At 33.7% G+C, this 26,175-nt stretch overlaps 2 protein-coding genes across 7 annotated transcripts in view; one reads left to right on the forward strand and one right to left on the reverse strand.

The window, feature by feature from the left end:
- LOC134844049 (fatty acyl-CoA reductase 1-like) overlaps window positions 1–13,557 on the reverse strand; it is a 31,925-nt gene extending 18,368 nt beyond the window's left edge. Inside the window, exons 1-3 of one of the 4 annotated variants that reach the window (XM_063860511.1) lie at window positions 12,991–13,557; window positions 4,415–4,580; window positions 3,090–3,232 (exon numbers count right to left, since the gene is read on the reverse strand). In XM_063860511.1, the coding sequence (XP_063716581.1) occupies window positions 3,090–3,232; window positions 4,415–4,553 (282 nt within the window). In that variant the 5' untranslated portion in view covers window positions 4,554–4,580; window positions 12,991–13,557. Of the gene's footprint in view, window positions 1–3,089; window positions 3,233–4,414; window positions 5,021–5,064; window positions 5,393–12,990 lie in introns of those variants that run through there. The other 3 variants (XM_063860510.1, XM_063860509.1, XM_063860508.1) reach the window with 3 other exon arrangements.
- Window positions 13,558–17,027: 3,470 nt separating this feature from the next.
- LOC134844679 (uncharacterized) lies at window positions 17,028–24,483 on the forward strand. Of its 3 annotated transcripts, none has more exons than XM_063861489.1 (4): window positions 17,028–17,138; window positions 17,764–18,016; window positions 22,754–22,878; window positions 23,912–24,483. In XM_063861489.1, the coding sequence occupies exons 2-4, from the start codon at window positions 17,856–17,858 to the stop codon at window positions 23,971–23,973; spliced, it is 348 nt and encodes a 115-aa protein (XP_063717559.1). In that variant the 5' UTR covers window positions 17,028–17,138; window positions 17,764–17,855; the 3' UTR covers window positions 23,974–24,483. The 3 variants fall into 3 exon arrangements, with proteins under 3 accessions (XP_063717559.1, XP_063717558.1, XP_063717560.1); XM_063861488.1 differs by having other exon boundaries at window positions 17,054–17,261; XM_063861490.1 differs by having other exon boundaries at window positions 17,054–17,261; window positions 22,817–22,878.
- Window positions 24,484–26,175: the final 1,692 nt, after the last annotated feature.

A 26,175-nucleotide genomic window follows, 5' to 3' on the forward strand; every position in this document is an offset into this window, starting at 1 on the left:
GTCAATCTTTGATGAGCGACTCTGACTTTCAATGTTCTCAATTATAATTTCATGGCACTTGTACAGTTCATTTTCAAGCTTGGTTCGCTTCGCAAATAACCTTTGAACCCTCTTCTGAAAGTTCTCATCCATGGCTCTAGGGTCTATACTTAACTCAAACTATACTTAACGGTTATCGGGCGTTTGCGGGGCGATTCGGAACGATTTTCGGTGAGTAAAGTTACCAATGGGGCTGGGGATTAAGTAAGTCGGTTGATATCAAACAACACACATGGAGTAAACCTGAGGATGAATAAAACCAACTTAACTTACTTAATATCACCTCCCTGACCACTTAGGATGATGTTACGGCGTACGAAATTTGTTGAACGGTCGTACGACGGTGCGTCACTACTAATCGGCTAGTAGCTCGACGAATTACCAAGAGGTTTGGGAATTAAGCAAGTCGGTTGAAAACCAACAACACACGCGGAGCAAACCTGAGGATGAAAGACAACAACTTAACTTGCTTAATTTTACCGTCCCGGACCACTTAGTCAGTCGTTGCGAAACGAATGTTTTGAAAAACGAACGGATGCAAACAGGTATCAAGTCGTTGTAAACCTTAAGTTTACCAATGGGGTTGGAGAATCAGGCAAATCGGTTAAGTTCCAACAACACACGCGGAAAAAACCTGAGGATGAAAAAACTCAACTTAATTTGCCTGATATTTTGCTACCAGACCACTTACCATAAGGTTGGTGTCATGTTACAGCACAGTTTCGCAGAATTATGGGGACGTTTTGACGATTTTTTGGAATTTTTTTTCTTTCCCAAAATTTTTCGGAAAATTTTGGTCGACAGGTTCGAGTCGCAAACCAATCCAAAAAACTAGTCCAGTACCTTTTGTCTATGTTCCGTTTTTCTGGACTTTCAATCCGTTCACAATTACTCAAAAATTTGTGGTATCGGGAAAAAATACCACTTGTAGCTTGCTTTGAGTTGAGATACACAATAAGACACCGTATGTAATTTTATTGCACAAAAAAGTTTATAAAGATTAGACTAGTCTTACAGTTTTTGACGGTTTTGGAGATTGGGCGGTCACCGGGAAAAATCCAAAAACTTCGGGTGTCGAGAAAAACACAGCTCCACTTTGACCACAAGTCAACAATCAGGACACCTGAACAGGCCTCTCTTCCGCTAGTCAGTCTGCTCTTTCGTCAGTCTGCTATGTCTTCTGTCGGCTTACAGGCTCCTCGCTGTCGGCTTACAGGTCCTCGTCTGTCGTCTGTCGGCTTACAGTCCGACTGCACACTTCCAATTTGGTCAACACACTGATGTCTGGCCAATGAGAATTCGGCCAAACGGGTGAGGCGGTATTCGGTGGTATTTCGGCCAATCGCGTCCCTTGTGTCGATCGAATTTGTGTCGTCGTCGGTCCCTCACGACAGCATATAGCACGGAAGGGGGGTGCTCTTCCTTTCAGAATATATATCGAGTGAAGAGGATAGAAGACAACTCAGTGGCGTCTAACTTTACATTCTTGTCACCAGGAGAACAGCTCATTTCAATTATTGGTAGGCATTTATTTATCCTATTCTGAGGTTCAATTATCCTTTGTTCGACCTGAAGGTTGCGAGAAAAATAAACTCGGGTCCCTGTCAATAAAACACCTCGTGCCCCACGTTGGGCGCCAAAATGTGACGCGCCAATCTCCACACTTCGTAATAAAATCGGTTTTCAAACACTTGAATTATAACGAGTACTTTATCGGGAAAATAACGATATTTTTAACAAGCTTTTTTATTGTTATCGGTAACATCGGTAACATCGGACCACAATAAAACTGCATAACTCAAAGCAAGCTGCAAAAATGGCCAGTATTTGTCCTTGAGACAAATTGCTCTTTTTAAAGGTCAGCCTTAACCAAGGCTGAACCAAATTAGAGCGAAAATACGGTTAAAATGGGTTTTGGGGGGACCGAACCTGGTTACGGAGCATCCCATCAAGTTCGGTGCACATTCGAGTTCTAGAAAGGAAATGACCTAGTCGGGATTCGAACCGGCGCCGAACCCGCCGGGACGCACCATGTATACGCTTGGCTACTGTCCCTGTATGCATTTACTTTGCGCTGCAACAAGGGCCTCTCATTGAAGTTAATTTTTTAGTTTCTTTGTTCTTTATTTTGGCTTTTTCATCTTATTTCTTTTGATCTGGTCAAAGCTTTTACCGCTACTAATTGACGCTTGCTGCGATTCGTCGCGTGCTGCAAATAGTTGCTTTTTACAAATGCCATGACTGGTCGCTTGCGACGAATTGTCGCCAAGCCGCAATTTCTTATTTCATGAACCAAACTAATAATTAACATCTTACCCTAAAAGGATTAAGAGGGGATGGTTAGTTGGTTGGCGAGTAGGGGAATGTTTACGTGGTCCGATTGAGCCGAAGTTAAAAAAAAATGAAATTGATTTAATACAAATTTCATCATACAGCAGCTTCAGTTGTTGCAAGCACTCTTAGAAAAAAATGCAGCAAAAATTTTGTGAACAAAGGTCACTAGTCGATGAAGGATGGTGCTATCCTGCGATGTCCAGCAAAAATTTTCAAATAGTTGATGTTTTTTCACAATATCTGGTAAGTTGGTGGGTTATCTTGTACGCTTGATGAAAGACAAAAGTTGTTTTGCAATATTTTGCAAGTTTCATGCAAGATCTTTTCAATTTATATATAATCTTGAGTAGGTTCTTGCAAAATTTTTTTCAAGATGTTTTTATGATAATCATATCAGTAAATTGTACAAATCGGTTATAAAATCATTAAAAACTTCATTAAAAAATAAGATATTTTGTAGAAAATCATTCATGATACATGCAACTATTTCAAATCCAGAAAACTGAAAAATTACACCGAAAAAAAAAACGAAAAGTTGCCACACAATTTTAAGCCTTTTCAGTTCCGGATTTTCATTTACTTTAATTTTTGATCAGCTCCCAATGATTTACTCCCACTTTTTGCCCTCACACAAGTTTCGCATAAAATGTGAACGAAGAAAAGCTTTCACACCGATGTCAGAAGACTGTTCAAAAACTGTTAGGTTTCAATGGTACCTTTTCGAATAACTTGCTCTCGAATAGTTCTTTGATTCTGTCAGACGGATTCACCCCCCTCTTGCTCCGAATAAGCACAAATATCTTGTCGACCCCACTGCATGCTCTCAGAAGCTTCTCCAACACCGACTTCCCAATGAATCCTTTAAAAAAACGGATTATAAATCGAATCATAGTTATCCGTCTCTTCCTTTAGTGAAGTAAAAGGGAAAAAAATGTTTTTTTTTAGGATTCTTCTAAATGGGAAAACTGATTTTTATATTTAGAAATATTGCACTTTTTCAAATGAAATACAATTTTTTTTTAGTTTAGAGATAACAATTACAAACACGTATACTAAAAGTTGTTTCGCTATCGTTTTTAATAAATTTAGAAAATTGTTTTTCATGTAAAACTGCAAATTTTCTTCCATATGAAAATTAGTTTTCTATTTCTGATGAATCCTAAAAAAAGACTAACCAGTGTCTCGTCAACTGTTTTTGTTCTGATTACTTTAAGAAGAGAACGGAAGGAACTAAGGATAAGCCTGTAGTTTTTTTTTCGCCCAGTTTTGACTACCTCTGTGATTCAGATTCCAAAAATGTTTTTAAAAAGATTTTCTTTCGGTTCCCGGTTCGAGAAAAGCTGGTTTAATTTTCCTTTCTACAGAATAAATGACACGAAGTTTACAAATGGAACTCTCAATTAATGCAACATTTAAATGTTAAGTTTGCTATTAGTTTCTTTGTTTAAATCTAATTCAGTTGCCTCTAATGAAGAAAAAAGAGCACAAAATTTAGAAAAATGAAAACGATTTTTTTTCTTTTTTTCAACAAAATTTTATGATTTTTCAAATTAATTGTTTTGATTATTGTATTCGGAATATTCTGTGCTTTTTGCACGGTTTTTTGACAATACGCCATCCTTGTTAGATTTCATTAAATTAATTTTATATTAAAAATTGCAGTTCTTAAATCTTGAGTTCAATTTTTTTAAATAGCTGATCAATTTCGAATGGGACAAATATTTTAAGGTCGAAAACAGTTAAAAGCTTAAACTCGTCAGCAAACAGAGTCAACAAGTTCAAAAAATTTATCACGCAAAAAGAAGTTCGTTGTTTTACAAAAAATATTTGCCATTTATAATGAGCTTTTTGTGATTGCTGTCTGAGTTTTATGGATTTCTTGTGATTTTATCAAAAAAGAATTTGGTACATCTCAAATTGCGGGCAAAAAACTAACGTAATTGTTACTAATTTTATTTCTTTTTTGAAGAGTTTTTTTCACGTTTTATTGTTATCTTTCTCTAGTTGCGTTACTTATTTTCTCCAGTATAAATTATTTTACCTGTGACACCAGTCATGAAAACGGAAGTTCCATCATAAAACTCAGGAATAGAACACATTCCCTCTATCAAATCTTGACCAGATGAACCCTCTGTGACCTTCTGTTGACCTCTTGACCCCTGACCTTCACCGGTTGACATGTCTGAACTCACGGAGACCTCGGAGTTCTGGAGCAAGTTGAAGTAACGCGTATTCTGATTCAAATAATCTGTAACTTTATCGGACATCGCGTGAAAGTCAAAGATTCGCAAAAAATAGCGATTTTCTAATCTCTTGCTTTCGAAAACGATTTTTGACTTCTGTCTACATTTCCGATCAAAATTGTTATAGCAAATCAAAATAGAACATGTTTTTTTTGCGTTAAGCAACAATGCTGTGATGAACATGACTATTGGTGACGTGTTAATTTGAACTTTTGAAAAAAAAATTGAACAGCAAAAGCTTTTGTAGATGAAAAAAAAACAGCTTTTTTAGATGAAAAAGACTAACAGCTTTTTTAGATGAAAAAGAGTAAAAGCTTTATTAGATGAAAAAGAGTAACAGCTTTTTTAGATGATAATTCAAGCCACGGTAGTGAATGCAGACCTGGCTATACCTTCTGAAACAGTTTAATTTATTGGTATTTGTTGAATAAATCATTAAACTAATCACCTGGAATATGCATCGCTTTAAATATTTAAACATAAAACTACGCTGATAAAAATGCAATTACATAGACTTATAGATTTGCGTAAAAATTAGAGTGAATTGCGATTCGAATGAATTAATATTGACTCAGAGGCGAAACTGAGCTTCGCACCATTTGCGATACAAAAACTACACTGCTGAAAACTACAACCGGACAAAACGAACCACATAGGAAAATTTAAACGCGCTTTTCACCAATTAGGGAAACATTAGACAAAAGCCGAAGAAAAATCAAGTTGATTAGAGAATCACTAGAATTAGTATGGGGCAATTTGTTTTAAGGAGTTCGGAATCAAATTTTTACCCTAGAAAAGAATCAGCTGGAATTTTTTTTAGTTAATCAAGAATTCCGGTGGAACTACCAATTTAATTGATGAGACACTCATATCAAAAGGAACCAAATACACAGCTCACCAATTTTTTTGCAGGGTAAAACCTTTTAAATTTGTTTATCAGCTGAAATTTTGTGACCTGTTTTAGCAAAAAATGTTCCCCTAAACACAATTTTTGAAATATTAATTTGTTGGGATGAGTCAGAGACTTATTTTGATATAAGTGTCACACCAATTATTGAGTGTTTTCAGCGTAACTCTTGATTTCAAAAAAGTCAAAACGACCCTTTTATGGGCCAAAAATGTTCATTCCGAATTTCGCAAAACAAATGGCACAATACTTTTGGTGAAGTTCTGAGTAATTTTTGCTCCGTTGTTGTTTTGTAATCTTAAACTAATTTGAGAAAAACAAGTTTGAATTATGAAATTATACTCAATTTTTCATAATAATTTAAATCAATTCAGCACTGTATAGGATTAAGACAGCAAGACGCTCAAAAATTATCGAATTTCGAGAAATTCGAACAATACTACTATTAAAAAAGAACTAGAAAAACAAAAAAGTCTAAAATTTTTTTTGTTCTCATCATGAAATGAGCGAGCGGGGCTTTATAATTGGGTGTGTTTTATTGTGAATATTGTGACTGCTCTTTAGCGCACGATGAAAATCGCTTTCATTTAAAAGTTGATGACCTGGTATGAGCAGTCTTGGGCTTCACGCTGATACATGCCGTCTTGATTTCAAATAAATGTCAAATAAATTAAGACGGCATTTATCAGCGTGAAGCCCAAGACTGCTCATACCAAGTCATTATGTCCAGTTTGTACAAGCTATGATGATTAAGAAAAAAATACATTTTGCGCCGGGTAACGTTTTATTAAGGAAAAATTGTGCGCTCAGTAATAGCATTTAAAACCAATTAATTTTCTAGTTACATTTTAATAGTGCAAAATAATTTGAGCGATTTTTATCTGAATTTGAACTAGAGTAGTCGATGTAGTCGCAAAATCAAATCCTTATAATTTTACAATTATAATTTCAGGTGAAAACGTTTTTAAATTTGATCTCAGGATGTCATTATATTCCAGGTGATATAAGAAGCACATTCAAAAGAGATTGGTAAAAAAGTCAAAAGTTGTCTGCTGAAGAAACCCACGCCAAAGAACAAAACTATCGGAACGATAAACAAAAAGTTTTGATTTTTTTAAGCTCTTTTCCACTCCATTTGCATTTTTGTTTCGAAAAAAAAAGAAAAATTTTACGTGGTCAAAATGTAATGAAGTTTTGCATGTTGATGTAATTAATTATTCTGAACACATTTAGCATTTAGTCTTTATAAGTCACATCGTTAATTCACGCCTTCAGTCATAGTAACACGTACCACAATCGAGAAAAGGAAAAATTTAAAATGTGGATGGAAACTGAAAAAGATCCATTTTTTCTAGTTTTTTTTTCTCACATCCACACGCTATGTAAAGTATTACGCGACGTTTTTTTTGGTTTTGGTAGCTTAGCACTGATGCCAATTTACTTGCTTCAATCGAATTTTGATTCATACAATTTGCCGCTTACAGGTTTAAGTTTTAAAACTTAGAAAAATTAAATAAAATCAAAAATTAAACGAGTTCAACGGGTTTAGAAATCAATCCCCACATGTTTTTAAAAGATTGTACTGATAAAATTAGAATGCTTTTTGACCAACCAACATGCTTCTTCTGTACTTGAACCAATTTAAATAGCAGCTCGCATAAGAATAAAGCACAAAATTCTTCGACCGTTAGTTATCCCAGTTGTTAGCGGTTTTGGCATTTTTCAAACCCTCATAATTGTGAGAAAATTGCTCGAAGTTAAATTTTTTTCTTCCAAAATTCATTTGAAATCATTAATAGATTTCGGATTTTAAAGAAAACTATCAAATTACTAGTTAGAAGTCAAAACATGCTTTGAGAAGAACCTAACCGGGCACAAATTTTGTGTCATTTTCCGGTGAACGGCCGGAGAAAGTCGATGAACGGCCTTTTTCCGATCAATGTCAAAAACTCTGCGAAAAAAAACTAAAACAGGTTGAGTAATTTGTCTATGTGAAACGTATCTATTTGTAATTTTTCACTATACAAGCAATTGTAAATTTAAAGTTTTGTTATGTAGGTGGAAAGCAAAATAAGTATTTGAGATGTATACCAATTTCTTAGTGTGATTGTCTCTCGGATTGTTTTTGATTAAAATGACAAAACTAAGGAAATTAAAAACATTTTTTAAAATTATTGTCTGTTTTTGTTTTCTTCAAGTATCATCGAGTTCATTTGCTTTATTTACTTAAAGAGCCAAATTTAGTCCACATTTTTATTTTTGAACTTAATGCCGTTCAAGAAAGCAAACGGGATGCGCAAAAAAACTTGTTCTACGCTGCGCTTTTTCTCCTGTCAGTTTCAAGCGTATTGTGTTTTTTTTTCTTTCGATTTCAGAGATTTTTTTCGTATTTTTTGTCATGTGGTCTTAATTTGCCATATGCTGATTAACCCTCCAGCTCAACTTACAGGCCCGAAATTTTTGTCTTGCTTGTACATTTTTAAAAATCTAAAGCTCGTTCGATCTTCAACTAAAATTTATGTCCCTTTATCGTGCTCCAAATTTCATGATCTAAGCTTCATGTGCAATTTTTATTGTTCAATTTTGAATTTTTTCCTACTTCATGATTATATTCTTAACTTGCCATAAACAGATTTTTTCTTAAAAGTCAGATTACCAGTCCCAAAACTTCTGTCCCGTCTACTTTCAAAATTTTTCAAATCTACATTGTTAAAATAAAATTCTTCAAAAACGTTTTTTTAAGTCAATTTTTCTTGCGTTTTGACGTTTAACTCATTAAAATGAGCTCAAAAGTTTAACCAATCAAAATGATTTGAGTTTAAAGCAGTACATTTCTTTTGTAATTCAGTTTTTTCAGACGGTTGCATTTCACGGCATGATATTTTTTGAGCAAGGTAATGTTTGTGTTTTACATGGATTTACACAGAACCCAGTTACACAAAAGTATTTTTACTGATGGGTTATTCGGCAATTACAATAAAAAGTTAATACAGAACTATTGCATTTGAAAAAATGAAAAGTGAAAATTGAAAAATGAAAAATAATATCTTGGCCGTTGAAATAGTATCAAGCATTTACTACTTCGAATCTTCAGCAGGCAGATTCTAATCCAAAAACTTAATATATGGTACATAATATGTGGTATGATAAATCAGAAATTTTGCAAAAAAAATGTAAAACAAACAAATTTTTTAAAATGTTTAATGCTATTAAATGCTTAGCACTCGACAGATATATTCTATTGGCCAATTTAAACTAGTTTGTTTTTTAAATGCATTATCGCCCAATGAAAAAAAAAGATCCCATAAAAGACAACAAGGCTGCTCGTATCAGGGCAAGGCCTGAAATTTTCAATTGTCCTGTAGCTGGTTTGTCTCAAATAGTTTTCAGTTATAAAATAATGACAAATTAAGAATGTTAAACTGATAATATCAATGTTCAAGTGCTGAAATGTGAGTCGTATAGGAAAATAATATGATTAATCAGCCTGTCTCAAATCAACTTGAAACGATATTGTAGTGCGGGATAATTTGTCACGCGTAAGTTATTTGCCTTACTTTTCGATCCACTTTGACTTCAATCATTAAATATTTAGATTTTTTTATAGTTTTTATTCTACTATATGTAAAATAAACGTGAAATAAACATCGGAATGTATAAAGAGCACATGAATTTCAAAAACAGTTGAACAGAAATTTTAAGTTTCAAAAAATGGTTTGTGTATTTATCCTGAAGTTTTTTTTACCACTAACTAATCTGAATATGATTAAGTATTGTGAGAACAGCAAAAAAACTTCATCTGTTTGTTGTAAATGCATATGTTATAATTTAATTTTACAGAGATTTTCTCAGAAAAAAATTGAGATCTGAACTTTTTCAAGGTTAAATTGGATCTGAAATTTTCTATTTCAGATAGAAAATAAAGATCTGAACTTTTAAAAACCTTATCAAAGATCAGAAATCATGTATTTCAGATCTGAGAATCAACCTATTTAAGAAATCCAGAATTTCATTTTAAAAATACCGTTAGGCGCGGGAACACTGGGTCTCTTAATGACCGATTTTTGATAATGCTAGCATACGGGCTTCTAAAATTGTTTGGAGGTTGTCTTCACATTCCATAGTGGAAAATTACTGGCACTGTAAGTTTAAACAATCGTCTCATTTTCAGTGCTTTACAAAATTTATAAGCGTCAATTTGCAGGAAGCCTTAATTTAAATAGAAAACATTGGTTCTACTTTTGCCAATGTTAACCTTTCATATATTTGTTTGGGGCGAGGAGCGACTCTGTTATTCAGACCAATTTAGAAAAAAAATGCTTGCTCACATGGGGGCTCGACCTCTGGGCCTACTTGGTTCCCTCTGGGCTGTTGTCGCCACTAAATTCATTAGCCAGTCTGGTCATTTTGGATCGAACCGTCAAAAGAAAAATGCTTTGATGCTGAATGAAAAATTATTTAAAAAATTCTAAGTATCGATCAACGAGTAATTAATGATTGAAGTCAAGGTGGATCGAAAAGTAATGGCTCTCAATAAGTTTAGTAATCAATTGCTTTAGTAATCCATTGTGAATGTAACTTTTTTCAGCATATGCAAAATGGTGAGCACAACCCGGATCTGAAATAATAATTAGATAATTTTTAAGCAATTGTTTTGAAAACCTGACCTTGAGAAGAAAGCATAGATCTGCGCTAGCCTAGTATAACTTTTGTCCTAATGTTTCGTGCTAGCCCCGGGTACTAACCAAAAACTTCACTTTCCCAGCTTTGTAAAAAAAAAGCTCGAATTAAGGGTTGTCGCTATGATTCGGCGAAGTTTCCGATTGCTCTTTAATCGGACTCGAATAGTTTTTGGTAAAATAAACAATGGCAAAACTATGAGGTTTAGGCTGATAATGTCAGAATGAGTTGTTTTTTTAATTAGTAAGACCAATTTGCGTATGGCCTCGTTTCTTTTGGAACAATTTCTTAGTTTCGCGATATACATTTTAGACGAGCATTTTAGACTGATTTGTCACAGGACACTAATGTGATGTGCACACTCAGCGGCGACCATGCAAATCAATTGATTAATCCCCTGAATGAGCAAAAAGGTATGTGAAATTGGTCTGAATAATAATACAAGCCAACCCGAATATATATATTCTTCACTTTTTTCAAAAGTCGGAATAAAAACCTTATCAGCACTCGAGTATTAAAGAATTTTTATCTAAAAATGATTTATTAATGTTAGGCAAAATCACCATGTGCAACAAAGCTCATTTGATTCTTGCCTGGCGAAACAAAAAATGGATTGATTTTTTTTGCGATTTGAGCAAGTTTTTTTTCTGCTATTTTTGCATCATCTTCTCCTGGCATCAGTAGCAGACTTAGCGAGGGATGACTGACGTTTTTATAGAATTTTTACTCTTAACAACCCAATAAGTCTCGCCGCTTGTTACTTTTTACGACATCCCACTTTGACTGACGGAATCCAAATTTTTCTAAAAGCGCTTTGGGTGTCAATATACACTAAATTTGAGGCAGAAGCGCGCAAAATAACAACCTTGTTTCAAAACACACGTTCCAAATTTGCCTAAAAATGTCCTTTTTGGCCTGCGTTTTCATAAATTGCCTGTAGCGCAGACAGTTATTGCAAAATAAGTCGTTCATGGTTTTTTGTGAGAGCTAGAAAACCTGACCTCGAGAAAATTTAGATCTGCGCTAGCCCAGTATATTTTTATTCTATTTGTTGTTGTAATTTTTTCGAATTTTGATGAATTTGTCGAAACATTTGTACTCGGGGTGGTATTTTTTATCTCCAGTCAAATTTCGACTTGAAACTTGCAAGTTTTAAAGGTAATTGTTATATAACTCAAAAATTTTTGTACTCTAGAGCTCAAAAGAAAAAATTTTTTTTATGCGAGACCCATTTTGTAAATTTAGCAAGTTTGGGATCATTAAAGCGCAATATATTTCGTACTATCAACACGAAAGCAGAGATTTAATCTGCTTTAAAGATTGTTCCAAACGAAATTGAGCATGCTATTTAGTTTAAATAATACTTGGCTTATTCCGAATTATATCACTCTTACTTAACATAGAGGGTGAAAGATAATGTTTAAAAGAGTCTCAAAAAATGTGAAGTTTTTTCTTTTTTAAAAAAATATATTCATCCATTCTCCGTAGATTTTTTAAAGGCGGTCGGATCATTAAGGTTTCCCTGATGCCAGCAGCAGTCTTGTTGTTTTGAATTCGAATAAAGTAGGGAAAATATATACTATTCTAATCCATCAAACGTGGGCAGTAGAACTAGGCTAATTTCAACCTGCTTTTTAAAAATTTGATGGTGAAATTGTAAAGCGTAATATTTAGGCGTGGCGAACTTTCCAGCACTACAAAATTATTCCAAATTCAATTGAGGCACGCTAATTTTGTCTGTTTATACCATACAAGGCGCGACGCAATTTTCAATACTTAAAAATTGAGATGATCACCCTATAAGTTATAGTTTTCTCAATGTTTTGTTTTACTCAAAAACTATTCGAGACCAGTTAAAGGGCAATCGGAACATTCAGGGCTGTGCCCTGGTACGAACAGTCTTGTTCTTGTGTATACTAGATTTTATGGGAGCTCTGAACTAACAAATCAAGATAAAAGATTCTGATCATCATCAAAGTTCAAAATAATTGAAGCCAATCCGAACCAGAAAAAAATAGTCTAGTTACCAAAACCTACATAGCCCAGTCCTAAGAACATTTTGTAATTAATTGAAAACAAAAATTCAAAAAAAAACTTAAATTAAATGAACAATTGTCCTACCTAGGAAAAAATGTTGGACGCGAAAACTATTTTTCAGACATAATTCATGACATTGAAAATTAATTGATGACACTTAAATAGCATGCAAAGTTCAGTCAAAAAATCAAAAAATTGCTCTTTTTAATTGGTTCTGTTTTTTCGGTAATTTGGTAAACAGAAAACAGCAGTACTTATACGCTGTTTAACAAAGATAAAGTTTCCTTGTTTCTGCAGTTGGAAATCCAAATAAAAAATTAGATGTTTTGCTAACAATCAGTCTTTTTGTTTAAAAACCCCTCAGCGATAAAAAATAAAATGGAAAATTTTACTAAAAAATTGTACTGATTTTACTTGAATTGCAGGGCAGATATCGCGAACGTTAAATCAAGCCAGAAAAATGCAAAATAAAAAACGAATTCAACAATTAAATTGCATTTGGCATCCTTTTTATAAAATTTAAGCGCAAAAATTGGTGAAAGTTGGAGCGAAAAGGATTAAACGTCAGTTTGAGGATCAATTAATTAGAAATGCTTCGTTTTTAACTTCCCATAAAAATATAGTGCAATTTCTATTAACAGTTTCCCAATTTTGTGATAAAAATGTTAATTTCAAATTTTATCGCTTTTGGGGTATAGCTGAAAAGACCCAGAAAAGAAAATGATAATAGAAAAACATTAAAATAGTAACCTTAGAGAAGATTTTCAAATTCTTCAGAAGTTAATATCTCAATTTGGTCAGGCAGGAAAAGAAATAAAGAACTACGAAGAGGCTGATTAAAATAAATGATAACGTTCGATGAAAAAATAATAAAATAAATGAAAAAGTTCCGACAAAAAAATAATAAAATAAATGATTAAGTTCCAATAAAAAATAAACAAAAGAAGGAGATAACCAAATATAGTTCACATCGAAAAATTAAATGAATCATTACAAATCGAGAAAGCAAACTGTTATCAGTTCTTCACAAAGCTCAATTTAGGGTCGAATTTGGTCTGATAATAAACATCACTACTTAAGGGTTAGACTCGATCAAACTTTAATTCAACCTAAATGAGATAGACTTAGCTATGCATAGAAACAGTGTCTCTATGCATAGAAATGAAACTAGGTCTCTTACACCACTGAGTAACGCAAGTAAATGGTCAGACGCTTTAGTGAGGTTACAAAAGTTTTTATATCCAAAGCATGTGTGTTAGTCTGATATACTATACAAAGTTTGGTTTAGCAAATCTGAAACCAAAAATCAATACAGTTGAAATTAAATGGCTAATCAATGCATCAAGTTCGGCAAAAAAATAACTAAGATTGAATTAAATAAGACCAAAATGCAAAATGCCTTTTTAGACGTTTTTCGTAGTTCTTGATTTCAAATGTTTCCTTACAAAATGAAAATAATAAATTCTTAAAAAGAAAACTTACGTTCGTCAAAACATGGGTTTTCATTAAGTTCAAAATTCCCAATGATATAGCTTTCTTTTAAATTATTTTTGACAAAAATCAGCTCTCTGTATTCGTGCGTTCTGCATAGAAACCAAGCCGGAATTCATTACTACAATCTGAACTTTGTGGGAAACGGCAATTTGAAAGACGTTTGCCGTCATATTTTTTCTTTGATTTTGAGTTCCAGGCATTACATCCTTGAACTTGGTTTTAAAATTATGCCACAAACAAAAAAATTAATCGCCAAAAAAGGTCCGAATAAAAACAAACCCCAAACATATTCAACTCTTTTGGATCTGCGTAACTAATTCGGGATCTGTTTGATTATTTTTTTCTCAACGCAAAAGGAGGAACTTCTTTACTGAAAAAAATTCGTATTTGCTTATCGTTAAATCAATCCTTGATATGGATGGATATTTTTGATACGTACTATAAAGGGGGTACCCCTAACTGTCTTCCAATTTATAAGAAACGTAACTAATCGTATATCAGGGCGAAGCCCTGCATGTTCCAACTGAGCTTTCAGGTCAATTTAAAAACTTTTGGTTGAAAAGCTGACAAATTGCCGAAAAATGACCAATTTTTCCAATTTTTTCCAATTTATCCCACCAGAAGCTTATGTAACAATGCCCCCCACACGTTTTATGAGGACGTAGTAAATGCGCGTTAATTATCGTTAAATATCCCAAGTTGGCCAAAGTAGCAACTTTGAAACCCCGTAACACTACAAAAATTTTCACAGCTAAATTAACTTGACTGAATAAAAAACATCTCAAGCATAAATTTTCCACACTTGCTTTGAAAGTCGGAGGAACAACTCGTCATCGGCGCAATTTATCGAAAACTGACTCGTCATCGCGAAGTATTGACTAATCAACCAACTTACGTACAACTTCTATAACTCAGGGAACATAATGTGAGTTTCAAAATGAAATGTCATTTCTAGATGAAATATCCTGCGAAATTCATGTTTGGGCCAATTTTTTATTGAATCAATTTTCGAATTTCAATTCAGGAATTTTGATGGAAAGTTGATAACATCTGAAAGATATTGTTTTCCAGGGGTTTGAAAATTTCGAATTGGGCCAAAATGGGATAATCAACGCGCAAAATATCGCATTCTTAAACCACGCGTAAGCAGCAAGCTTACGCATTCCAAAATGAATCGAGGCAAGATATTTGGTTTGGTGAGTCACTATTTTATTAGACGCTAAATGCATTCTTTTGTAGTTTAGATTAGAGTGTGAGAGACAAACTGCAGAAAAATGGAATTTAAAAAAAAATTATTTCGTCAATTTAGCAACCAAAAAACTTTGTAAATGGTCTGAAAGCGCAATCAGAATATTCAATGCTTTGCCTTGTTATACAAGCAATCTAGTTATTTTCTAAGCTTTTTTGAAGATTACCAAGTACTTAGTATAGTGCATAGCCCAAAGTTACCAGCAATAAGAAATTCTGAAAAAATGCATTATTACTCATAAGCAGCAATTATCATCGGAGTGAGTATAGTGATATATAATAAGATCTTTCAGGCGAAATTCAAAATTCAAATGACTATGAAAAATTCCCGAAAAGTTATCACATTGTAGAGAAAACCGGTACAAAATTTTTGGTTTTTATTCTAATTTTAAGCAAGCAAAGCGAGCAATTATGTCTTATATAAAGAAAAAAAGCTTTTACTTCAAGAGATGAAATTTAATTTGCCTAGTTATTGAAACTTCACCCAGCGCGTCCTTTGTAAAAAAAAATTTCTAAAAAATTTCAAAAAATTCAACGCATATATTGAAAATATTTTTGATATTTGATATTTGATTCGACTACTTTCGAACAAAGTCGCAGTATATTTGTGCTCGGTTTGTTTTTTCTCCGGATCAATTTCGATTTCTTAGCTAGTCATTTTTGGCGGAACATTGTATACCATCTGAAAGGTATTGTTGTAATGAGCTCAAATTTAACAAGCTATTTCACCTGTGATCATTTGTCGACAATTAACGCGCGATCCTTTTTGTGCTGTTCACGCGTTAGCGGCTATTTAATATGCTCAGAAAACATTCCAAATTGAATTGAAGCAGGATCTTTGGTGTCATTTATATCTTACTATATTTTAAAAAGACTTCTCGCTTATCAGGGCAAAGCCCCGAATGTTTTGACTGCCCCTTAAATGGTTAGGAATAGTTGTCGTACAAACTTTTTTAATAAACGACAACTTTTGTACTGCCAATACCAAATGCAAGTGCTGGCCTTTAAATAGAACATTTCAATTATAATTGGAATTATTTCAGTTTAGAACGATTAAGAATGAGGATAATTTACTACTCATCAAAAACTAGCGTATTGAAACAATCAAATGCTATTCGAGCAGCGAAGCCGTCCACATTCTAGTCTAGTGCAAGCCGACTTGCATAGCAACCCACAAATTTCTGGATCAATACGCATACGCTGTCAACTTTTGTAATATGGGTCTGAACAAAGGGTCTCAAAAGTAATATGGGTCTCAAAAGTCGGAACAAAAATATCACTTTTTACTTTAAATTGAAATTGTACTTGTAATGAAAATTGAACACAAATCATTAAAAGTTAAAGGGCAGTCAAACTATTTGCCCCAATACAAGTGTTTTTATTTGTTTGTTATTTGTTGCTCCGAACATTGAAAATGGGAAGGAAATTTGTATACGGGTGTGTTTTAGTTTTTTCTCTTTTTTGTTTTGTTTTGTTTTCGACGCAAAATTAGGTACCACAAATAATCATTGCCAGTATGGGACGCGGGAATTATCTTGTTAAAACATTTTCACTCATGATTCAAACAACATTTATAACTTTTCTCATTTTTGGGAAAAAGCCGTTTGAATTTTTTGATTTTTGGTCTAACTTCGAGCGAATAAGGTGAGTGAACAGGCTCTTTTTATAGAACGATAAATCATAAAATTTAAGTTAAACTAGTTTTTGAAGTTCCTCCAGCGCCATTTTTGGAACAAAAAACTTCAAAAATTCAAAATAACTTCTGCAAAAAAAGAAGGATTTTCGGAGCACTTTCTCTGAAACCGGCTATCCTTGATCAATTTTTTTAGAGTTTTTTCCAAGATAAACTCAATGACTCATGTTTTTGGAAATTGAAGTTTGAACATTTTGCAATTATTTGTATTGTTCATTTTAAAAATGCTTTCCGCTGTCGCGCCAATTATTTTTTCATCTCTATGTTTAAAATGGGTAATAGTCCCGAAGGGAATTCATCTGGTTGTTGATGCAAATTTAAATGCTTTGTTGTGAGATTAATCACCGGTGCCCAAATACACAATTAGTCGAAGACGAATAGGAGGCTATTTTAATGTCTTTTTCTGCTGCTGAAAAACAAGATTAATATCCTTTCTCATCAGGAAACGCGACTGGGCAACAAGGTACAACTTATTTCCACAGAGCATAAAGGACGCCAAAAACATTAAACTACCTTTTCCAATCATTTTCTTATTTCTGTCAAACTCAAGTACCAAAACCATTGAAACTCTCAATCAATTTGAAAGGTAAGTTTTCATTCTTTTATTTGACTTTTTTTCTTCTTTATTTTAAAAAAATAATCTACAACTTAAACACTAAAAAATTTCGAGTGTTTTTTGAGGCATTTTTTGCGGTATTTCAGACCAGCTATTGCAAACTCTCAAGTATGCGCAATTTGACAATTTTACTATCATCTTCGAATTTTTTTTAAAAGAAAAGCCCCTTTTTATAACATATTCTTTAAGAGCTTTATTTTGTAAGAAGTTGTAAGGTTGGCAAAATAAAATTCTAAGAAAAAGTGTTTTGGCAACCCCGGGTAGCCGAAATTTGGGAAAAACTAAATTATGTCAGTATAATTTGTCATCTATAATTACAATTTGTGATAAAGTTTTGGTAGTTACTTGACCTTAAATCAATTTTTGTCACGTATCGTCTAATTCGAAAACTTATCGCAAGATAAAAGTCATTTGGGAAGTGTTTATCTGTTTATCTTAATCTAAGTTCCTTCACAAGCTTTTGACTTTTCAGTCTCCGCAGATTTAATTATCTTAAAGTTCAATCATCAGTTTCAAACCTGAACTACATTTGCCAACATTTGACAACTAAAAAAAAACAACAAAATGGGCGCAGATGAGGCACATCGCAAAAAAAACAACAAAAACAACAGCAACCGAATTCTTCTGTGTGCAATTGGAATTCTAAGTGTTGTGCTTGCGGTATCAGTGGCAGGTCAAATATTTCACTGGGTCACATTCATGTCGGCCGCAGCAGAAATCAAAGAGTAAGTTTCTTCAATTTTCAAGTTTTCATGGTTAAGTTTTCAATGTTACGCCCCCCCCCTCAGGAACTAGACCCCTTCACCAACCAAAGGGTCCCCATTTTGGTATTATTTTATGACATCCATTTTAGGCCGACTAACCCCAAATTTTTTTAAGGTCGCCTTTGGCACCAATTTATACTAATTTTGGAGGGGAGAGCGCACGGAAAAACGCAATTTTTGGTCAAAAATTTCTAAAAAGTGCCCAAACTCGACTTTTTTGTCCTGTTTTTTTTCAAAACTTACCTGCGGCGCAAATTTTTACGTCGAAATAGAGTCTTAATAGTGTTCTTGGAGTGCTCGGAAAATCATTTTAGTCGATCTACAAAAAAGGTAGACTAATTTTAATTTAATTTTAATTTAATTTTAATTTAACGAAAAATTGATTAAAAATGTATGACTAGGATCTTTCCGTAAATGGAATTGTATGACCAGTATTTTTCAATGATTTAAAATTCTTGATTTTTTTCTTGCATAAAATTTTGTGTTATTTCTAGGATAAGAATCAAGAGTGTGTTTAAGCAAAAATACCGATAAAATAAGCGACAAAAATCTCAGAAATTTGATTAAAGCGCACAGGAGATTTGCTATCAAAAATCATTTATTGAGTTTAAACTTGATTGTAACAATACAAAAATATTTTTGTATTTGGCTAAAAAGTTTGATTTTTTAAAAATTTCAGTGAAAGAAAACTGTCTTTATTTTACACATGTGGAGTTATATTATTGAATAGAATAAAAATGAATCGAAGGAAAAAATCTTAGAAACCGAATTTGATTTAAGATCACAGGAGATTCGCTATCAGAAATCATTTATTGAGTTCATACATGATTGTAAAGAAACAAAAATATTTTTGTATTTTGCTAAAAAATTTCAATTTTACGAAATTCAGTGAAAGAAAACTGTTTATTTACAGTCTTGGAGTTATGTCATTGAATAAAATAAAAATGAATCGATAGAGTTAAAAAAATCTCAGAAACCAATTTTGATTAAAGCACACAAGAGATTTGCTATCAAAACTTGCCAGTTTTACCCGACTTTGAAGATGTTATAATCAGTTATGCTTCCATTGAAAAGACGACACGTTCTTTCCAGGGCAGTTCGGGAGCTTCGGGAACAGATTTTGAGCATTAGCCGACGGTTTTATTACGTCATGGGGCTCAAAGTTCACACTTGAGAGACGAAGTTGCAACACTCGCCACAAAAATGTGCAATCAAATCCTACCATGGTCGAAAGTGCGGGCACTGGTTTCTGGAAGATTGATTGCGCTTGATAAATGTCCTGGCGTGCGACCTTTTGGCATAGGCGAATGTCTACGGAGAATATTTTGCAAAAGTGTGGCTGAGTTCCACAAAAATTGACCTTGAAGAAACATGTTCGACTGATCAATTACCTTGTGGGCTGAAAGCTGGCATTGAAGGTGCAATTCATGCGCTCTCTGATGTTTTTGATGACAACAAGGAAGATGGCTGTGGCATGCTGTTTATAGATGCATCAAATGCTTTCAACTCGCTCAATCGTGAAACAGCGTTGTGGTATGCTCGAATATTGTGGCCTATATGTTCTAGATTTCTCTTCAATACTTACAAAGGCTTCGCGTCGCTTTTCGTTGCTGGCGCCGATGAAGTGATATACAGTAGGGAAGGAACAACACAGGGAGACCCACTGGCAATGTTCTTCTATGGTGTTTCACTTCTTCCCCTGATTCGGAAGTTAAAGGATCCGAACAATGTGTTACAAAGTTGGTATGCTGATGATTCTGCGGCCATAGCAAAACTCAAAAAATTGGAGATATTGCTCAAAAATTTGATTGAGGAAGGTCCCGCCTTCGGTTACTTTCCAGAGCCTTCCAAAAAATTTCTGATTGTCGATAAACAATATGCTGAAGAAGCGCATCACATATTTGACAAGTACTCGATTACTATTGTGGAAGAGAAGAGGTTTTTGGGCTGTTTCATTGGAGACGGAAATGAGAAGGACATCTACCTGAAACAGAAAGATTTTGAATGGGTAGACAAAACTGAGAAACTTTCTTTTGTGGCAAAAACAGAACCACAATGTGCTTTATCAGGACTGACTAAGTCTCTACAAGCGGAATTGAATTTTTCCTATCGTGTTTTGGGTGGTTCTAGTCAGCTTTTTCAACCGCTAGAGAACCTTCTGATGGAGAAATTCTTACATGCGATACTTGGATATTCGTCGATTTCATCAATGGATAGAAGTATTTTTTGTTTGCCAGCAAGAAAGGGTGGTCTTGGAGTGTCTAACCCAACCAGTTTCGCTGATGAGTCTTACAACACGTCACGGGAAGCAGTTACTGTTCTGTATGATGCTATTGTTGATCAGCACGGTTTTTCCCATGAAGACCACAGAAAGCAAATGTCTCGATCGCGGAAAAAACATCATCAAATAATGGAAGAACAACATGAAGAGTTGTTGGGGGATTTATTGAATGAGCTACCAGCAGACCAAATTCGCGCAGTAAAAAGGATCAATGAAGGAAGCTTGTCTGCATGGCTGACAGCGTTACTGATTGCTGCAGAAAACTTTGATCTTTCGGAAGTGGAATTTTGAGATGCATTGAGTGTCCAGTTTAACAAAAACTTGAACTCTTCGCCAACTTTTTGTGATGGTTGTCAGTCATCATTCACCCTACGGCATGCGTTAGCGTGCGTGCAAAAAAGGTGGTCTCTTAACTTTACGGCACAATGAGATTAGGGATGCTGTAGGCGACTTAGCTTCTTTAGTGTGGAAAGATGTACAGAGAGAGCTGGTTATTAAAGAATACAACCCGCAAGATGAGACACCCGCATTAATTCCAGGTTTGTTTTGTCGTGGAGTTTTTGTTAGACAGGGAGGAGCGTCTTTTGATATTCGCGTCTCTGACACCGACGCCACTCCTATCAGAACAGAAGCCCCATGAGTGTTTTGCACTCAGCAGAGGTTGAGAAAAAGACAAAATATTCAGACGCGTGTCAGGAAAGACATATGTCTTTCACTCCTCTTGTCGTGTCTGTTGATGAGATGCTCGCTCCAGAATTTGCAAATTTCCTTCGGAGAATAGGAGAGGCTTTATCTACCAAGTGGGAGAAACCCTATAATAAAACTATGAACTGGGTGAAGTGCCGGCTGTCTTTTGCCGTGCTCCGTGCTTCCAGTGTGTGCTTCCGAGGCACAAGGACCAAGTGGAGGAGTCTTGGCTCAGACCATGATTTCTTACCCTAGAGAAATATTTATGGATGTTCTACGATGAAGAGAAATTGGCTAGCTATGTGCAAATTCTGCTAGTAATGTAAAACGTGGACCTAAACGAAACAAAAATGTTGAAAAAATGAACCAAATAAATAATTGACTGATTTAATTTAAAAAAAATTATGGAGTTCATACATGATTGTAAAGTAATAAAAAACTTTTTGTATTTGGCCAAAAAGTTTCTCGTTTAAGAATTTCAGTTAAGGGAAACTGTTTTTTTGACAGTCTTGAAGTTATGTTTTTGAATAAAATAAAATTGAATCGATGGAGGCTAAGCCGGACAAGTACTGTTGTTTTATCGTTTGTAAAAGACGCCTCCAAGACAACTCAGGTCATTTTCTATGCATTATGAATGCAAGGCCAGTCCAACCTTTGGTGCTTTGAGTGAGTAAACTAAGGTGTTTGTCACTTGAGTTCGGTTACAAACAAAACCAAAAACTTTGCAGAAATTAATTTTAGAAAAAAAAATCTAATTTTTTGTTTATGGAAAAATTTTTATCATATAATTTTCATATATGGAAAAAATGCTTGTCATAGAGATTTCATACAATTTTCTGTACGTATGGAATTGTATAAAAATTTATGGTTAAAGTTTTTCATACATGGAAATTGTATGATAAAAAGTTTTGGTCAACCCGGGAGTACAGTTCGGGGTATCAGAAAATTTAACTGCTTAATTCGGGAGAAAATCCTAGAGAAACAACTACATCAAACTCACTACGAACTGACGGATGGATGGAATTGGCATCATCATCAAAATATAATAAATTTATAAATTATAAATTTTACCCATTTCATATCTGGCATCCCTCTTCTGGTACTATTTTTTGGCATCAATTTTTGACCGATTATTTTGAATATTTTGCGAGGTAACCTTCTTTAAAAAAATACGCAACTTTTTAAATGAAAGATTCCAAAAAATCTTAATTACGTCGTTTTGGGCAGCGAACAGAAAATTTTGTCAAACAGAAATTTTTGTTAAACATTTTGAGAGAGCTTGGAAAATTAAACTATTTGACCTATAAAAAAGTCAATCATCACAAATTTATTTAAAAGCCAACTTTCCCGTCATCTATTGGTACCGTACAGGAGACTTAAATGAACAACGCCATATTAATCTCATTATCTCCTAAACTGACGGTTGGATCGTTTTGGCTTCATTTCATTTTTGCAGAGGTTGTTTTCATGCTTTTTTTTCAGTAATCTTCATGTATAATTTTTGTTTTTGCTAGTTGCTATATTCCAAATTAAAAAACTGATTGAATAAATGGTTCATTACAAATGAAAATGATGGTTGTAAAAATAATGATTATCTAATTGTTAACTTGAAGTTCAGTAGTGAATAGTTTTTTGGGATCTCTTTAACATTCCCCCCATTCGCAAAGGGGGGAATTTTTTACCAGGTACAAAATTTACATATATTTAACCCTTGAATTATTTCTTTTTAGGGGTGGCGATTCGTTACTGGATACCCTAGGAGGGATAGCAAAAGAGATCCTTTTTTGTTTCAGGGGTTTCAATGATGTCAAGGCAGCTTTCGTAACAGTTCACATGGCTTTGGCTCAGCTTGGATGTAAGTAATTAAATTCAAAATAATTTCCGGATAGTAGCGAGAAAAACTGAGAAAAATATCATGTTGTATGCTCAAAGATAAGTGAATGATTCAAAAATTGAAAATAGTTAAAATAAAACTTCGAAAAAAAATCGAGCTATGAACATTCCGTGCTTTTTTCAGAAAAAGGATGCGGATTTCAAAAAAAATTGACGGAATTTTTAAGCGCGGTTTGGTTTTTTATATCTAGCAACTTATGATGAATTTTTATATCCTATTGTTAACCTGAGCTAGAACTTGAAAAAATATATTTACATGTTTCCTGAGATTGTTTTTCGTAAAGTTATGGGGGTTGAAAATTTTCAATTTAGCTAAATTGGGACAAGTAAAGTGCGATATATTTCGAGCTTTCAACAGGGTAGCGGAGATTTAATCCGTCCTAGAAATGTTTCCAATTTCAATTGAGGCAAGCTACTTAATACAATAATATTTTGCTACATGCGAAAACTATCACTTTGTATTTTACAAAGCGTGTGGGGGATGGGGGATGGCTTAACAAAAAATCATCTCATTTTAGATCGAACTCCATTGATAGAGTTGAAAGGCAGTCTGAATATTTGGGGCTTTTTGCACACAACTATCTTTTTTCAATTTGACTTCAAGTACCGGAGCAATCATAGCAGCTGTGTGCGGAAATTTTGGTTTTGCCAGCAAAGCAAGGTTTTGGAGATTTAAAATTTGGTTTACGCGTTCAACATCATATATAAACTCTGAAAAACTCGCAAAAATTAGACTGACCATCAGTTCAAACTTACATTTTTTGAAAGCCCAGGAATTGGGTTGAAAAATTCAGGTGAATCAACTTAAAAAATTTGATCTCGTTGGAATATGGAAAAATGTCGAAAAAAAATAAACACGCCGAGCTAAAAAAAAAAACTATTCGATATGAATTAAGCGACAGTCGGAACATTCAGAGTTTCACCCTGATACGAGCAGTCTTGTTTTAGTTTGTATTCAATCAAAAGTCTGATTCACATTATGGCATCTGTTTTAGATAATGCATCTGCAGTGGCCGCCCCTGAGGCTGCTTCAACCAGTGTGCAACCACCTGAATAATCATACACAACACGAAGAACCATATATTCAGTTCTAGTGACAAAATTCAATTAGATATAGTGATAAAGATAGCTACTTTTCTATTACAAGGCCCAAAATGTTTTCCGCTAGAATCAATTTCCCACCAAACAGGTGCGAGCGAGCATTATGAATCAGTTTTTTTTAGTTTAAAAACAAGGTTCATTTTGGGCCGTGAAACAGAAAAGATCCGAAATTTTTGTCATAACAATCATGAGATTTGACACAATTTTCGAATCAATCAGATCTTCTACTCTAACAACCATACCCTCAACGGAAAACAGCATATGAAAATTGCTTCGTGAGCTTTTCATTAAGTACATGAACAAAAATATGGGTGGTTTTGAAAGACATTGAAGTAGCCACTAAAACATTCTTTCAATGAACTTTCGCGTCTAAAGGCAGATTACTTAGTAGTAAAAACAATTTATTAGAGATATGTTAGCATGTTCTTTCTTACCTGTATTGATAATGCCTGTATCAGATACAAAATAACCCTTCTTTTGTAAATTTATTCTTCGGAAAATAATTAAGTTAATTTTTATCACAATTTTTACGCAATTTTTTTAGTTAATGAGGGATCATCGCGGTTCTTTAAGAAATACAGCGCCGGCTTTTCGACTCGAATAAAGCTCGACTCGACTAGTATAAGAATTTCAAAATAAAAAAACCTGTAACCTATAGAAACTATAGAAAAGTCATGTAAGCTTTGGATATCATCATACTGGGCTTGCTTTGTGAAAGTTCTTGCAATTTTGAATAACTGATAAAAGCTTATTACCAGCAATTTTTTTCATTTTTTATTTCGAATATGTTTTTACGAGAAAATCCTAGATCCGTCTCTGGGTGTTATTATGACAAAAATTATTATTTTTTGAATTTTTTTATTACTGTGATTGTTTTTTATCATTATCTTGATTCTTAATATTATGATTTTTATGGTTGTTTTCAATTTATTTTTTAAACTTTTTAAATATAATTTTTGGGGACTTTTCAAAAAAAAGCAGCAATACAATGTAAGCTAGCTGATAGTTTTTAGAACTGTCACAATTTTATGCGGCTCAAGCTTAACTCTAGCTAGCGGTCGTCAATAGCATCTACGACTTTTTTGTATCACCGCTTAAGATGACGCTCAAAAACCGCGTTTTTCTCTTTGCAATTAGATTCAAACCGTGTAAACAGATCAAAAAGGGTTCAATCAATATCTTTTTTTGAAATATATACTTGAGTGCCGTGCTTTTTGTACGCCATTTAAAACCAACCCTAAAAATAAGTTAACTTCGAATCTACCCGCAGCAAATTATGAAAATAACGCAAGAGTGAAACACTAAATTATCTAGACTGTAAATTGCGATTGTTAAAAAGGAATACGTTTCTGTAAAAATTCAAAACTAATAAAAATGTTTGAAAAAGTCGATCAAAAACTTGTTCAAACGCTCATTTTTAAGCAAATGTATGAGTTTGATCCGGTTTAAAAAACCCTCAAATTGTTCAATGTTTGCTTGAAATTGGAGAAAAAACTCCAATCGGAAATTTATAGAATGATTTGGCGAGACGGCCGTGTGTTAACTACCCGCATCCAGTTTCAAACGTTAATAATCGATGTTATTATGATTTTAGCACCAGTCTAATTAAAATTGAAAAAAAAATTTTTAAATTATTATATAATTGATTATAATCTCTTTTTAAAATCAAATTATTATCAATTACAATATATTTTAATCAAAACTAACCGCTTATTTCTCCGTCTGTTTTCCGAGTCAATTATAATCGATGATTTTTATCCGTATTTCTAATTCGTTTGTTTTGCAGACAAATCCATTATAATTCATTATGGTCGATTATAATCTTTTTTTCTTTTTTGTCTTCAACCTTACATCTGCGTTGCTTCAAATTTATGCTTTTCGTACACGTTGCTTTATGGGAAAAATGGGAAAAAAATGTTTTAACCGTTTTCAAATCAATTCAAAATTATAGCGTTTTTAATTTGTCATTCCTTCACGTCTTCAGTTGTTTCAAGATGCATATTTAAAGTTTTGTACCACCAAAAAATCAACACATTGCTTTAGTTTCATAATTTTTTGGAAGAGTTATTTTTACCTACCGCGGAAATTTTCAACTAACATCAATTGATCTCTATGAAACTTTTTTTCGTGGTAAAACTTTGTGTTCAGATGGATGAAC

Source organism: Symsagittifera roscoffensis, chromosome 4 (assembly GCF_963678635.1).
Source record: "Symsagittifera roscoffensis chromosome 4, txSymRosc1.1, whole genome shotgun sequence".
Classification (NCBI taxonomy): Eukaryota; Metazoa; Xenacoelomorpha; order Acoela; family Convolutidae; genus Symsagittifera; species Symsagittifera roscoffensis.